This window comes from Protobothrops mucrosquamatus, unplaced genomic scaffold (genome assembly GCF_001527695.2).
Source record: "Protobothrops mucrosquamatus isolate PMUCROS unplaced genomic scaffold, P.Mucros_1.0 scaffold74, whole genome shotgun sequence".
In the NCBI taxonomy this organism is placed as follows: Eukaryota; Metazoa; Chordata; class Lepidosauria; order Squamata; family Viperidae; genus Protobothrops; species Protobothrops mucrosquamatus.
Window position 1 is genome coordinate 556,600 of NW_015386451.1, and position 14,603 is coordinate 571,202.

The 14,603-nt window shown below is 48.6% G+C and overlaps 2 protein-coding genes across 2 annotated transcripts in view; both read left to right on the forward strand.

The window, feature by feature from the left end:
- Positions 1-8,278, forward strand: part of HYDIN (HYDIN axonemal central pair apparatus protein) — a 119,595-nt gene extending 111,317 nt beyond the window's left edge. Inside the window, exons 80-85 of the mRNA XM_015812175.1 lie at positions 2,152-2,364; positions 3,249-3,412; positions 4,710-4,860; positions 5,271-5,501; positions 7,392-7,616; positions 7,790-8,278. Of these exons, the coding sequence (XP_015667661.1) occupies positions 2,152-2,364; positions 3,249-3,412; positions 4,710-4,860; positions 5,271-5,501; positions 7,392-7,616; positions 7,790-8,278 (1,473 nt within the window). The remainder of the gene's footprint in view (positions 1-2,151; positions 2,365-3,248; positions 3,413-4,709; positions 4,861-5,270; positions 5,502-7,391; positions 7,617-7,789) is intronic.
- A 272-nt stretch (positions 8,279-8,550) lies between these two features.
- Positions 8,551-14,603, forward strand: part of VAC14 (VAC14 component of PIKFYVE complex) — a 31,079-nt gene continuing 25,026 nt past the window's right edge. Inside the window, exons 1-5 of the mRNA XM_015812188.1 lie at positions 8,551-8,654; positions 8,733-8,883; positions 11,031-11,198; positions 11,537-11,599; positions 14,122-14,229. Coding sequence (XP_015667674.1) covers positions 8,551-8,654; positions 8,733-8,883; positions 11,031-11,198; positions 11,537-11,599; positions 14,122-14,229 — 594 coding nt within the window. The remainder of the gene's footprint in view (positions 8,655-8,732; positions 8,884-11,030; positions 11,199-11,536; positions 11,600-14,121; positions 14,230-14,603) is intronic.

Sequence of the window (14,603 nt, forward strand, 5' to 3'; positions counted from 1 at the left end):
CTGTTCCAGAGTTGGGAAGGTCCCAAGTCTGCAGCTGCAACGGCCGTCTGTGGGCACGGGAGGGGCTGGAGCCTTCTCAGTCTTTGTGCTGAGGGGGCAAACTCACCAGCCTTTCTTCTTCCTTGAAGAGTGGTCAAGATAAGAAGGGGAATATGGGTCAGGTAGTGTTGCAATCCAATAAATGTTTTAGTTTTAATATTACTGTACAAACTCTCCAGAACAGGACATTAAAATGTGAAGATTTGTACCTCATTTGTTTACTGCTCACTAGTTCCCACATCTCTCTGAAGATGGTATCTACAAGCCATAGATGCCCCTTTTGTTTCAATGATCAATCTTGAATTTTCTTAAAGCAGCTGTGACTTAGGTCTCAACGTGATTTCCAGCATTGCACCCGGGGCCCCACAGATTCCATAGGCCTGCTTAGATTGTAAAACTGGCAGGCTGCAAGCATATCTCAAGCTGAATTAAAGCAATTGAGATACCTACAGAAACAGGATGGGGTTGGAAACATTTGAAGGCCTAGTCAGAAACAGACACTGCATAAACTCCTTTATTGTTATAGGGTATAAGAATTTTTAAAACATTTTGCTCATCAGAACAGAGCTGGAAGGGACCTTGGAGGTTTTCTAGTCTGATCCCATGCTCAAGCAGGAGACCCTACACCTTTTCAGACAGATGGCTGTCCAGTCTCTTCTTTAAAAACCCCAGTGATGAAGCACCACAACTTCTGGAGGCAAGCTGTTCCACTGGTTAATTGTCCTCACTGTTAGGAAGTTTCTCCTTAATTCCAGGTTGCTTCTCTCCTTGATTAGTTTCCATCCATTGTTTCTTGTTCTGCCTACAGGTGCTTTGGTAAATAAATTGACCTGCTTCTCTCTGTGGCAGCCCCTCAAATACTGAAATACTGTTCTCACCTCAGTCCTTCTTCTCTCTAGACTAGCCATATCCAATTCCTGCAACCGTTCCTCGTGTTTTTGTCTCCAAGCCTTTAATCATCTTAGTTGCTCTTCTTTGCACTTTTTCCAAAATCTCAACACCTTTTTTTGTAATGTGGTGACCAAAACTGGATGCAATATTCCAGGTGATGTCTTACTAAGGCTTTATAAAGCGGTACTAATATTTCACGTGATTTTGATTCTATGCCTGTTTATACATCCAAGGATTGTATTAGCTTTTTTGGCTGCTGCTGCACATGGCTGACTCATGTTTAAGTGATAGTCCACTAGGACTCCAAGGTCCTTCCCACAGTTACTGTTTTTTAGCCAGGTTTCACTTAATCTGTACTTGTACGTTAGGTTTTTCCTGCCATGTAAAGCCTTGCTTTTCTCCACCTGACAGAAATTCTCTCTATCCCCTTATACCCAAGAGAACCAAGGTGTGGCAATCTTAAGATTTTTCCCCCTCCTTCCCTCTTATTTAGCCGGGTCAGTGTGAGATTTATACGACAGTTGTTGAATTCTTTTTCAAGGCAATCTCCTGCCCACTTAATGTCTTGTATGTCAGTTTTTCTCTCTGATGGCAGCCATTGTGTGTGTCTGCTCCTAACATGCCGTCAGTATTGTATTCATTTTGGCACAAGTGCTCCAACTTTGAACCTACATGACGATTTTGAAAAAGGTCATACATTAGATGAAATTCATGGGCATGAAACTGATCGACTACTAGAAGCCCCTGAAGATAACAGCAGCTCACAGATCTGATAAGTGGAGAAAGAAATGTGTATTCAGATGAAGGCTCTCAGATATCTCAAGTAATAAAATAGCACTGTTTGTAAAGGGGAGGGGAAGGCTTTTTTAGCCACATACGGCTCTAGTGCAGAGATGGGAAGAGTGGGGGGCTCCCTTGATCACTCTAGCTCCTTTTTTCTTGACACCTTCAGTGGGGAGGTCCTCTCCACTTATTTTGCGCCAATGATTTGTCTGGTGAGGTTTTCAAGGAAGGAAAGAAGGTCTGCACTTCTTAGCAAACCATCCACGTACGTTAAGTCCCCCAACAGTGGAGTGAATGAACAGAAGGCATTCTTGTAAATAAAATTCAGAAGGATTTTTAGTCGTTGTGTATTAGTAAAAGTGACCTAAAAAGGTCTGGTGACTCCTCCTGATTTCTGACTACCATAAACTAACATGACTCTTCCACAATTTCTTGCAGGTGGTAAATTTCATATGCCAGGTGCGTGGAAAGCAGACACAGACCATCATGCTATCCAACAAGACCAACCAACCGTGGATGTTGCGGCCCATTATTGAGGGAGAGCAGTGGAAAGGGCCAGAGTACACCAGGGTGGAGGCCCACCAGCAGAACAAGCCCTATGAAGTCACATACAGGCCTCTGGCTATGAATGTAGAAAACAAGAAGGACCAGGTATTTCAGAAACAAACAGCAAAAGGAGGAGAAAGATGGGGGGGGGCTCAGAAGCTGGGCTGGATGAGGGTTGTTCTATGCAAAGAGGGATCCTTGCATTTCTTTGTACATTCAGTTGCCATTTTATTAGATCCACACTGCCCACAAAAGCTTGCAGCCTGACTAACCTTGTTCCTTTTGTGCATGAGCATCATCTAAGCTAATCCTTGGCCTGAGCAGAAAGTAATTCTGTGGTTGCTGCTGCTACAGATGTTTCCTGTCCACCAGTAGCGTTGTATGGCCTTTATTTTTGTTGTGGTTCTTCAGTGCTATCCAAGATAGCTTGGATGGAAAGTTCATACTTCTTTCAAGCTGAGGGTGAACCACAATAACTGAGAATTAACATGCGAAAAAGGCCAGATATAGCGAAGGTAAAGAGGCTGAATCCAGGGCAGAGAACTTCCAAGGGTGGGCCCCACAACAGCCCTTTGGAGGGAAAGAATTCCTGGCCCTTCTTGGGGTATGTTCCAAACCCTCCATAGTGGAAGGCCTGCAGGGTCTTGTCCAGTAGAGTAGCTACTCTTTGGGGGTCCCTGTGCTCTGATTTAGCCTTAGTTATCTAATAGTGTTTAAAGCAGTGCATTTGGATAACTGCTTATGAGCAGGATCGCCCAAAGTTTTCTGCTGTCTGGCTCTAGGTCCATCATACTTGTCCTGGAGAAACTTTTGACTCAAGCTTTGGAGCAGCAGCACATCACAGCTGGCCATCACAGAAGAATGCTTGCTTAGCTAGTTTTGACTCTTTTAGAACTCTTGCAAAAGCCAGTTGAGAAAGACGACTATCTCAGTTGGGGATGGCTTAGAACAGTGAAGAAATGTTGCCTGAAACTCTCCTCTTTCTCCAGGGCTCCATCTTCTTCCCCCTCCCAGATGGAACAGGGCTGCTTTACCTCCTGCAAGGCACTGCTGAGCCTCCCAAGTCAGCTGGGAATATCATGAGGGAAATTCCGTGCAAAACATCCTACACGGAACTGCTTCCCATCACCAACTGGTTGAGCAAGCTGCAAAGGTAAATGTGGAAAAACGGCTGGGCAGGGCTGGCAACCTCACCCTAGGCAACAGAGGAAGATCTGAGGGGGGGGGAGGAGAGGTTGCAATCACACAGGAGCCCACAGGTTTCAATGGGCATTAAGAGTTTGCACCCCCAATTTTCCTTTGGTTGTTTGAGGCCCCCATTGTCTTCTCCAGCCGTTGATCCCAGGTTCTACCAAAGCAATAGGAGAGAGGTGTTTGTTACCTTATTTGTAAAAATAATGAAAGTGGGATATAAATAAAATCAATAAATCCCTAAGAGCCCTAAAGTTAGTTTTTCACATCTTGCCTGCTCTTGGGGGCTTCTGTGCCCCTTTGCAGAGAAAATATGTTGCTAGTGAAGCATTGCTAGAGTAGAAAAAGCTTCCATGAGTGTCAATGGGTATGTCAGAACTTGGAGAGCCATTTCATGGGGAGTGTAATTGTTTGGCAAGCTGGACTGGAAGCAGTTAATCCAAAAAGAAAGTCTCTCCTTGCGAATATTTGTTTGGAAGGAAGGTTACATCACAACTACACCCCTCCTTTCAAATTCTGAAAGGCATTACTAGGATCTTTTGTGAAAACAGGGGCCAGTCTACACTGCACTGGCAACTTCTGTTAGACTTCTTCCACAGTGAGAAGTTAAGTGGACCATTCCTTCAGAGGGTTCCATTTTGGCTAGAATGCTCCTTTGGGATTTGTTAAGAATGTTATAGTTATTACTATTTATTAAATTTCATACATTGCCTCCCCTACATGGAATTGCTGGGAAAGATTTTCTGAAATATGTTTTGAAATTCAGGCCAATTACAAATAACCTGGTAACAGACCCAATAAGGGTGACAATTTGAGCTGTAATCCAAGGTACAAGTAGCCTTTGGTTAATAACAGTAATTGGGACCAGGAAGTCCTTCATTAAGCAATTCACTTGCAGCATCACATAATCACACCAACTTACAACAGCTTTAGTTTTGGAGGTTATGCGAATCCTGCACGGTTGCTAGGTGTAACATTACGGGATCACCATTTGTGACCTCCTCCGGCTTCTCCATGGATTTTGCTTGTTGGAAGGTGGCAGCGAATGTTGCAAATGGCGATCGTGTGACTACAGGACATTGCAATTATTGTTAAGTGCAAGCCAGTTGCCAACAATCACATGACCACAGGGGTGCTGGGACAGCTGGGACTTTGAGGTAGCTGTCATTGTATTTATTTAGTAGAGAAAGCACAGGTGGTGAAAAACTCGTTGAGGTAGTTTTTAGGCTAGGAATTAAATGACTGCCTCTTCTGACTAGGTTTCGGGTAATGGTTGACATGATAAAGCCGGAAAAACTGGAAGTCACAACCACCCTGAAAACTCTGGACTACATTGAAGTGCCAGCTTCCACCAAGAAGGATCACAAGCTCACCTTCTTCTCTTACAAAGAGGGCATGTACACCGCCAAGGTACATGGGTCTATGACCCTGAAAGCTTCTTAGGCTTTTTCTTGACCCGGCATCTTTGTAGAAAGAGCAGCTCTTTGGCACAATTTAATTCAGAAATACAATTTTTTGGGGGTTACAATTATTTGGCCATTGCTTTTCACCAAGAATATGCATCAGTTGAGAATAAATATCCTGCCTTTTTTTGTGTACCCTGTCCAAGCAGGACCACTAAGAGCAAGCAGACCTCTGAATTGTTTCAGGGATGCTCTCTGCCTTCCACTCAAAGGCCCCTCAGTAGCAGAGGCAGGCAGGAGGGTCAGCATGGGTGCCAGAGGCCTTGCGTCTTCAACTTGCCCGGTCTTGCATGGCCTCCAACAGGATGTCTAGGGCTGATTGACTAGATAGTTCTCAAGACTCTCATGTCATTTCAGATCACCTTCCGCAATGAGGCCACCCAGGAATTCTTATTCTACCTGATCACATTTAAGGCCACCCCATGTGGCCCACTAGGCACCCTTGAGTTGACCACAGCTGTCCGGCAAAGCACCTCCTCCTCAGTCAAGGTGGAAAATCCGCTACACTACCAGGTGTCCTTCAGTACGGACTGCAAGGTGCCAGACATCAACCTGCCTCCTCAGTTCATGGTCCCTGCTCAGTCTGAGGTACATGCTAGACTCCAGAGCTCAGCAGATCCTCAGCATCTTTTACCCTGACCTCTTGCTTGCCTTTCATTTCCATTCTTTGAGAAAATGGAGTTTCCTTTCCTTTCCTATCTCGGCTTTTGTTCGATCCTTTCCTTTTTCCCAATTCTTGCAGTGATATCATAGAAGCCTTACCTCTGAAGGTCTTAATATGCCCCTCTCCCCAAGAAGCCATTATTGGATGCAACAATCCTGGATAATTTCTGACTAATGTTGAGAGGGTGGTCAAACAACGGTCCAAAGGAAGATTGACTGGAGCCATTCCAGTCAGGTCTCAGGCCAGGGTATAGTACAGAGACAGCACTGGTGATCTTTGGCAGAGCCCCAGTGGTCTTATAGAATCACAGGTCTGGAAGGGACCTTGGAGGCCTTCCAGTCCAATCCCCTGCCTGCCCAAAGCAGGAGCCCTTGTACCATCCTGGACAAATGGCTGTCCAATTCTTTTCTTGAAAATGTTTCTTATTCCTTACATATTGAAAGAAACTTTTTGTTATTCTTGGCTCCTTCCTTGCAGATTCAGGCTTTTTGCTGATATTCAGTTCTAGTTATGTGCCCCTTTCCCCTTTTTTAATAGTTGTCTTTTTTGTCCCTCAGTTTGTCAGAGTTCTTTATGTAGCAGCCTTTACTACCATCAGTCACAGTGCCCTGCAAGGGAATGGGGGATGTTGTGTTGTGGTGGTTCTCCTCCTTTCCATGTGGGTACTGCAGGCTGTGTGGACAGGTGGACTCCATGGTTCCCTCACTTGTGGGCTTCAGGGCTCGATGCTTTCCCATATTGCTTCGATGCTTCCCTGAAACTGCTGGAAGAAACCCTGCACTGGTTCAAGGTCAATTTTATATATCTTAATCCCAAACCATATTTTATAGTCATAATTTGAGGATTACTTGTATCTCTGAAGATCTCAATCAATCAATCAATCAGACTATAGCTAGAAGGGACCTTGGTGGTCTTCCAGTCCAACCCCCTGCTCAAGCAGGAGACCCTATACCATTTCAGATAGATGCCAGCACTGGTTTATTTTTCAAATTTTCAAACTGAACAAATTGCCTTTAAAATGAGAATCTTAACCATTCAGTAATTTCAAACTTATCCAAATTTAGGTTTTATAGTCATTTCATTTCATTTCAATACGTTTTGATCCTCCATAAAAGGTTTAATTCGCCACTTCCATTAGTAAAAGGGTGGGGCAAAAATCCCCCTCCTTCACTTTTGGAGGTTTTTTGCTTCTTGGGTTTTTTTTTCAGGAAAGTTGATAAGTAGGATAGAGAAAATCGATGTTTTTACCCAGATTCAAACGCGCTGTTTACAACCAGCTTAAAATAGTGCTTTTGACTTCGGTTGCTTGCAGCTTGGGCTAGACTCTGAAGTTAGGCTAGCCTTTCCCCTGTTGGTTTCTGGAAGGCTTCTCCTGGACTGATCGCGTTGACTGCCGTCTCTCCGAGGTCCCCAGGACTTCCTTCTTTGCCGCCTCTTCAGGGAGGCTTCTGGCCCATTTAGGCAGTGGCATGTGTGGTTTTTGCTGCCCCTACTATGGCCTGTCATATTTCTCTCAGTGTCGAGTTGTTGTATTAACACATTTTGATGGACTTTATCAACACGGTGGCCAACTAACTGCACAGCTAAATGATCAGAAAATGTGATTCTAATGTGATTCTTTGGCTGTGAGGACACCATACCTGCCTTTCCCTTCTAGTCGTTGCAGATTCTGAGCTTACCTCAGTTTCCCTCTTTCTGCTTGGCTCTCACCCCTTTGTGCCCGTTGTCTTCCCCATCATCGCCCCTCCGTCCTGCGGCCCGGGATCTTATCCTCCCGTCCCCTCCTCAGATCCCTTTCCTTCCTGCCTTGCCAGGGAACGCTCGTCTTCGAATTCCTGCCAACGAGGCCTGGGGAGACCAGTGGCCGCCTGGCCCTCAACAGCAGCGATCTGGGCTCTTTCCAGTACGATCTGATCCTAAAGGCCACGCCGGCCCGCCCGGAGAAGCCCCTCTGCTTCTCGGCCATGCTGGGCAGCAGCCAGACTTTGGTGGCCAAGTTCGTCAACTACACCCGCCAGAAGACGGAGTACTCCAGCAAGGTGGGCGCCCGGCCCGGCCCTCGCGCCTCCCTTCCCTGCTGGATCCGGTTCCGCTGGCCGAGACCGGCACGGCCGGCCCCGGAACCCGCATGCCGGGTGCAGTGGGGGCGGCGGCGGCGGCGGCGGGTTCCGCAGGGGGGCCAACGCGCCTCTCCTCTCTTCTCCACCCGCAGATCGACAGCCCGGACTTCCAAGCCGAGAAGGTCATCAGCGCGCCCGCGGGCGCCCAGACGGGTACCGAGGTGGGCGTGGAGGTGACCTTCGAGCCGTGCCAGCTGGGCGAGGCCCGGGGGACCCTCCTGCTCTCCTCGGCGGCGGGCGGCGACTACTCGATCCCGCTGCGGGGCACGGCGCTGCCCCCCCGGCCGCAGGGCCCCGTGCAGATCCGCCTGGGCGGCAGCGTGGCGCTGCCTTTCAAGAACGTCTTCCTGCAGCCGGCCGCCTTCAGCTACGCCGTGGACAGCGCCGCCTTCTCGGTGCGCGCCGCCGAGACCATCCGCCCCAAAAAGACCGCCACCATCTCCGTGGCCTTCGAGGGCGCCGGCGGCGGGAGCAGGGCGCCGGTCACCGGCAAGCTGGTGGTCTCCTGCCCGCGCGCCGCCGGACTGGGCTCGCCCGTCAGCTGGGTCTACTACCTGAGGGGGATCCCGCCGGAGAAGTAATAAAGTTGTTTTTCAGACATGAAAGAGAGTCCGCGGCCTCTTTTGGGACAGGGGGACTTCCGGGGGCGGGCCTTCGGAGGGAGTCGCGGGTTCCGGTTCTTCGGCCTTCGCGCAGGGGGCGCTTTTTCGCCCCGCGGGGTGGGATGACGTCGCGCGGGAGGGAGACGCGAAGGGACTACAGCTTCCGGGATGCTCGGGTGCGGTGTCATGTGACAACCAATATGGCCACCTCCCGGTAGCCGCTGCCGCCGCCGGCCCTTCACGCGGCCGCGATGAACCCGGAGAAGGACTTCTCGCCGCTGACGCCCAGCATCGTGCGCGCCCTGAACGACAAGCTGTACGAGAAGCGGAAGGTGGCGGCGCTGGAGATCGAGAAGTGAGCGCGGGGCCGGGCGGGCGGGCTGGGGCCGGTGGGCGGCGAGACAAGCCCACACTCGGCTCTCTCCTCCTGCAGGCTGGTGCGCGAGTTCGTGGCGCAGAACAGCGCGGCGCAGATCAAGCACGTGATCCAGACGCTCTCGGTGGAGTTCGCGCTCTCGCAGCACCCGCACAGCCGCAAAGGGGGCCTGATCGGCCTGGCCGCCTGCTCCATCGCCTTGGGCAAGGTGGGCGCTGCGGGCCGGAATAGGGCTGGGCAGGCGGGGCAGGCTCCGGCGCCCGGCATCCCTCTGTGCTCGGGCCCCGAAGGCTCTGGTAGCCGCGAAGCAGAGAAGCGGCGGGGAAGAAGGTTGGCTTGTGGCTCTTTGAAGCGAGGCTGGGTGTGCCGGGATGGGGACGTCTCTGGGGCCGCCCTTTGCTGCTGCTGGCCTGTGGCAAGGAAGCCCCCGAGGAGAGAGGGCCGAGGTGGGGGGCGCGATCGAGATTAGAAAAGTGGCCTCTCCCCATCCCCGCCCTAGGAGAGGCCTGGGTGGCGGAGGCGTTGCCCGCAAATAACCGGCTCTGGGGTCGGTGGTGGAGTTCTCCTGGCAAATGGAGTGGTGTTTGAGACGGCCTCCATGACAGTAGTGGACTTGATCCCGCCTGATGAGTTCATAGGGGCAGTGGCAGAACTGCTGAGCCCCCCCCCCCCGCCAGCTCCCAGCTCTTGGTGTTGTTTCCTGCAGGGAGGCTGGAAGTATTTGAGTGGTCTCCCCTAGGACACCAGTGGACCCTGCTGGGTTCTAGAGGCAGTTGGAGGTTGTTCCCAAAGGCTGAGTGCATGGTTTGGCCAGAGCCCCAATCACTCCCTGGAATAAGAGGACAGCAGGGGCTTTGCACTAGATTGTGCCCGTGCAGCCTTTCTTCTCTCATGAATCCTGAGGTTTTCCTGGTTTATGGAGCTGCCGAGATGGAGGAAATGGGAGAAGAGATGCCTCAAGCACCACTGGAGAACTACAACGGGTGAATTCCAAGCACAAACCAGTTAAAGCTCCCCTCTTGGTGGTAAGGGCAGTGAAACATCAGTATTTCTCCACTGCGGTTGTATCTGCATAAGCCACAACCATCTTTAAAGTAACCCAGATCTTCCTTGGAAGGACAAACAATAGAAGAATGCTTTATTGGCCAACTGTGATTGGACACACAAGGCATTTGTCTTCAGTGCATAAGTGTACATACAAGCAACAAGTGATAATCATGATAATAATCATAAAATACAATCCTCATAAATCGTGATACAATACTTAGTGATAGGCATGGGATACTAAATAAAGGCAATCAACATAAATCATGAGATACAAACAACAAAGGTATCATCATAAGAAGCTAAGGAAATGGGTAATCGGAAAGATGAGAAGGATAATAGTAATACTACATGGCTTGACATCCTAGAACCTAAGACAGTGTTGTGGGAATTAGTTGTTTAGCAGAATGATAGCATGGGGGAAAACTGTCTTTGTGTCTGGTTGTTTTGGCGTGTAACACCCTATAGTGACATTCTGAGGGGAGAAGTTGAAACAATGTATGTCCAGGATGTGAGGGGTCTGTAGATATTTTCTGGTTTGTGCAGTATACAAGTCCTTAATGGAAGGCAGGCTGGTTGCAGTTTTTTCTGCAGTCCTAACTATCCGTTGAAGTCTATGTCTGTCCTGTTTATTGCTGTGCCAAACCAGACAGTTAAGGAGGTGCAAATGACTCAATAATTCCTCTTTAGAACTATATCAGCAGCTATTGGTTCATGTTTACAAGCTGACCTTAATCTAAGCTCTGATAAACTAAGAAATTGCTGTCAGAATGAGATTCTGAGTCATTGTTTTTTGCTGACTCAAGCTGCTTTCTTCTTGGAGTCCTACATGTGGACCTCCCATCAGCAACTGGGATGGTGGGGGAAGATTCAGAGACACCCAGCAGGACAGCAGCAGTTCAGAAGAAGAGCAGACCAAAAGCAGGTCTTAGCTGCTCTTTTTCTTGGCATCCAGCTCCTCTGTGAGGGGAGAGTCTTGGTTGGAGCATCCCTTTTAGTTTAGGTCTCTTGGGTCAAGCTCCAGGCTCAGCAGTCCCAAGTCATGGAGCTGGAAAGGAGGCTGAAAAGATAACAGAAGCAGACAGGAATGCCCTGCAGGCCAAAGTTATGGGGGGGGGCTCTTTAGCTTAGGACAAAGGAGGTGAGGCATCGCATCCTAAAGTAATGGGGGCCATGAGTTTTGATAGCTACGAAGTTGGCATTGGGTGACCCAAGAACAAAGAGATGGTGATTGTCTCCCTTTGCCATGCCCAACGAGGGGAGACCTTGCTAAGCCAGTCCTGATGGTCTCCATTGCGGCTCGGTTGCCAGGATTCTGGTCTGTACCTGAAGGAGCTCATCGAGCCGGTCCTGACGTGCTTTGGAGATGTTGACAGCCGGTTGCGCTATTATGCCTGTGAGGCCCTGTACAACATTGTGAAGGTGGCCCGGGGCGCCATTGTCCCCCACTTCAACGTGCTCTTTGATGGCCTGAGCAAGGTAACCACTGGTGAGCAGAGCCTGCAGGTAGAAAACAGTTCCTGGGGGAGGGGTTCCTCCAGCAATCTGGAGAAGGGGTAGAGGACCATTCGTGTCCTTGGGGCTCCCCAGATTGAGCTCTGGCACTGGAGGCTGACCCATGGGGTGGGATCTGTCCTGGGTTACACCCCATCCAGGCTCCCTGAAGGGCCTCTGAAGATGGACAGGAGGCGAGGGCAAAGGCCTCCATACACAGAAGGGGAAGTTGCAGCGTCAACCTGGATCTTGGGAGGAGCAGGAGGTTCAGACCTTGCCAGCATGTCCTGCAGGCTCCTCCTCTGGTCTTTTATTCTTCCCAGCTTGCTGCAGATCCTGACCCGAATGTCAAAAGCGGCTCTGAGCTTCTGGATCGCCTTCTGAAGGTACAGCTTCTTGTCCCATCGAAATGGGTGACTGGAGGGAGGGGCCTGAAGGGGGGGAAACATCTGGGATTTGGGGGGACAGCTCTGAACCAGAAGGTGGAATTTGGGCTTCTGAGCAAATGTTCCCTCTTGGCTTTCAACCTACACAGAAACTTAGAGGCAATTGTGGTGTAAGGAAAGGTCCAGTTTGGGGACCATTGAGGACTCGTGTCTTGCATGTGTGCCTGGTCCTTTCCGAGTCGTTCCCTCACCTGCTTCCCATCTTTGGGACTGTCACTTGCTTCCCTGGCATCTTCAGAGATTCTTTGAGCCAGTGGCATGGTATGAGAGCCATTCCCTGGGGCTGCCTGCAAACACCCCATATTAGCTGAGTTTTTTTAAAAAACAAAAGAGTCCTGTCCCTCCTCCTCTTCCTACTTTGTCTGCCCAGAGCTGGAAAGGCAACCTGGCCTTGCTGTGGAGGAGCTGCCCTTCCTGGTCCCTACTGGTGGTAGAGCTGAGGTGATGCGTCTGCCCGGCCTGCTGATGGGCCTCTCAGCTGCACACTGGGCCACCAAAGGCCACAGATCCAGTGGAGTAGTCAGAACATGGGAAGCTCCTCCCTTTGCATGAGCATCTGATTTAAATCAAGACAGAGGCTGAGGCTTGAACGAGTAAAATTTATAAAGAAAACAGGAGTTTATAGGCATTTGAAAAATAAAAGCAGTTTTGTTAAAACAATAAATGTAGCATTCAATATGGAATACATTAGAATAGCGCTGTGGGACAATTGAAGCAAAAGCATTTTTCATGGCAACAATGTGACCATAATATGATTCAGACAGGGATGTGGTTCCCATCTTCAAGAAAGGGGAAAAAACGGACCCAGGAAACTACAGACTAATCAGTTTAACATCAATACCTGGGAAGATCCCAGAAAAGATAATCAAAACACAGATCTGCAAACAACTAGAAGCAAACAAAGTTATAACTAGTAGCTCATTCTTTGATAAAGTGACTAAACTAGTAGACCAGTGAAATGCTGTGGACATAGTATATTTAGATTTCAGTAAGACATTTGACAAAGTAGACTACAACTTACTTCTTAGTAAGCTAGAAAAAGGTGGAATAGACAACATCACCACCAGATGGATCTGTAGCTGGCTGGCAAACCGTACTCAACGAGTAGTCCTCAACGGCACTACATCCACATGGAGAGAAGTAAGCAGTGAGTACCACAAGGTTCTGTCTTAGATCCAGTACTCTTCAATATCTTCATCAATGACTTAGATCAAATTTGCAGATGACACCAAACTGGCAGGAGTATCCCAACACCCCAGAAGACAAACTCAGGATCCAAAAAGATCTTGACAGACATGAATAATGGGCCCCATCCAACAAAATGAGTTTCCATGTGAAGAAAAGCACAGTTTTACATTTAGACAGGAAAAATCAAAGGTATAAGTACAGATTAGACCTGGCTTAAAAACAGCAACTGTGAGAGGGACCTTGGAGTCTTAGTGGACGATCACTTGAGTATGAGCCAGCAGTGTGCAGCAGCAGCCAAAAAAGCTAATACAATCCTGGGTTGTATAAACAGAGGCATAGAATCAAGATCACGTGAAGTATTAGTACCGATTTATAAAACCCTACTAAGACCACACCTGGAATACTGCAGCTAATTTTGGTCACCATATCACTAAAAAGATGTTGAGAGTTTGGAAAAAATTCAGAGAAGAATAAGATGATCAGAGGCCTGGAGACTAAAACATACAAAGAACGGCTGCAGGAATTGGGTTTGGCTAGTCTAAAGAAAAGAAGAAATAAGGGAGACATGATAGCAGTGTTCCAGTATTTGAGGGGCTGCCATAAAGAAGAGGGGGTCACATTATTCACCAAAGCACCAGAGGGCAGGACAAGAAACAATGGTTGGAAATTGATCAAAGAGAGAAGCAACATTGCATTAAGGAGAAAGTTCCTGACAGTGAGGACAATTAACCAGTGGAACAGCTTGCCTTCAGAAATCCTGGATGCTCCATCATTTGAGATTTTTAAAAGGAGCTAGACAGTCACTTGTCTGAGATGGTATAGGATCTCCTGCTTGAGCAGGGGGCTGGACTAGACCTCCAAGGTCCCTTCCGGGTCTATTCTATTCTATTCTATTTCCCAGTTTCATAGAAATCCTACAAAAAGAAGCATTTAAAACTTTTTAAATCTCAAGGGGCCTTTAAAAAGTTTCTTGCCTTTATTATTTAAATAAATAGAAGAGGAAAACAACACAATTGTTGAAGTATTTTGCAAAGCCTTATAGGAGAAACCGTTAGACAACAACCTTTCAGTTTAAACTGAAAAACCCTCCTGGCGAGGCACCCAGTTTGGGGGAACAGGGAGACAACCGGGGCTCCCCAAAGCGGTCCTATTCTGGACCCGGAGGCCCTTGCAGCTGGCTTGCCTCGGGAAGGATCCCTGATTGGCTGCAGGGATGGGCTACTCTGGGCGGGTGAGGGCGGCATCCTTTTCCTCTCTGCTCTCTGCCTTGACAGGACATTGTGACCGAGAGCAGCCGCTTTGACCTGGTGAGCTTCATCCCGCTGCTGCGGGAGCGGATTTACTCCAACAACCAGCATGCCCGGCAGTTCATCATCTCCTGGGTGAGTGGCAGATGTACATGGTCCCTGCATGGCTTTTCTTATTCTGAGACGGCTCTGGAAGGGGGTTCTCCTTTCTCCTTGGTTCCATGTGGAACAAGCCAGCATCTTCTCAGAAATCTCACTGCAGATAATGGGCTTAAATCATGTTAACCTTGGAGTACTTTTGTGGGTGGCTTCCCAGTCCTGAGTTGGCACCAACCTCAAAAGTGAGCACAGATTTCTTTTTTTCAAGGACACAAGACTTTTAAACAGACTCCATTTTATTTTTAGTCCCAATTTCTTCAGCATACAGAGAGAAGTGTTACAGATATTCATATGGAACACTAAGCAATAAGCCATGGTTTACAACCACAGTGGCTAAGCCCAGCTGCGTT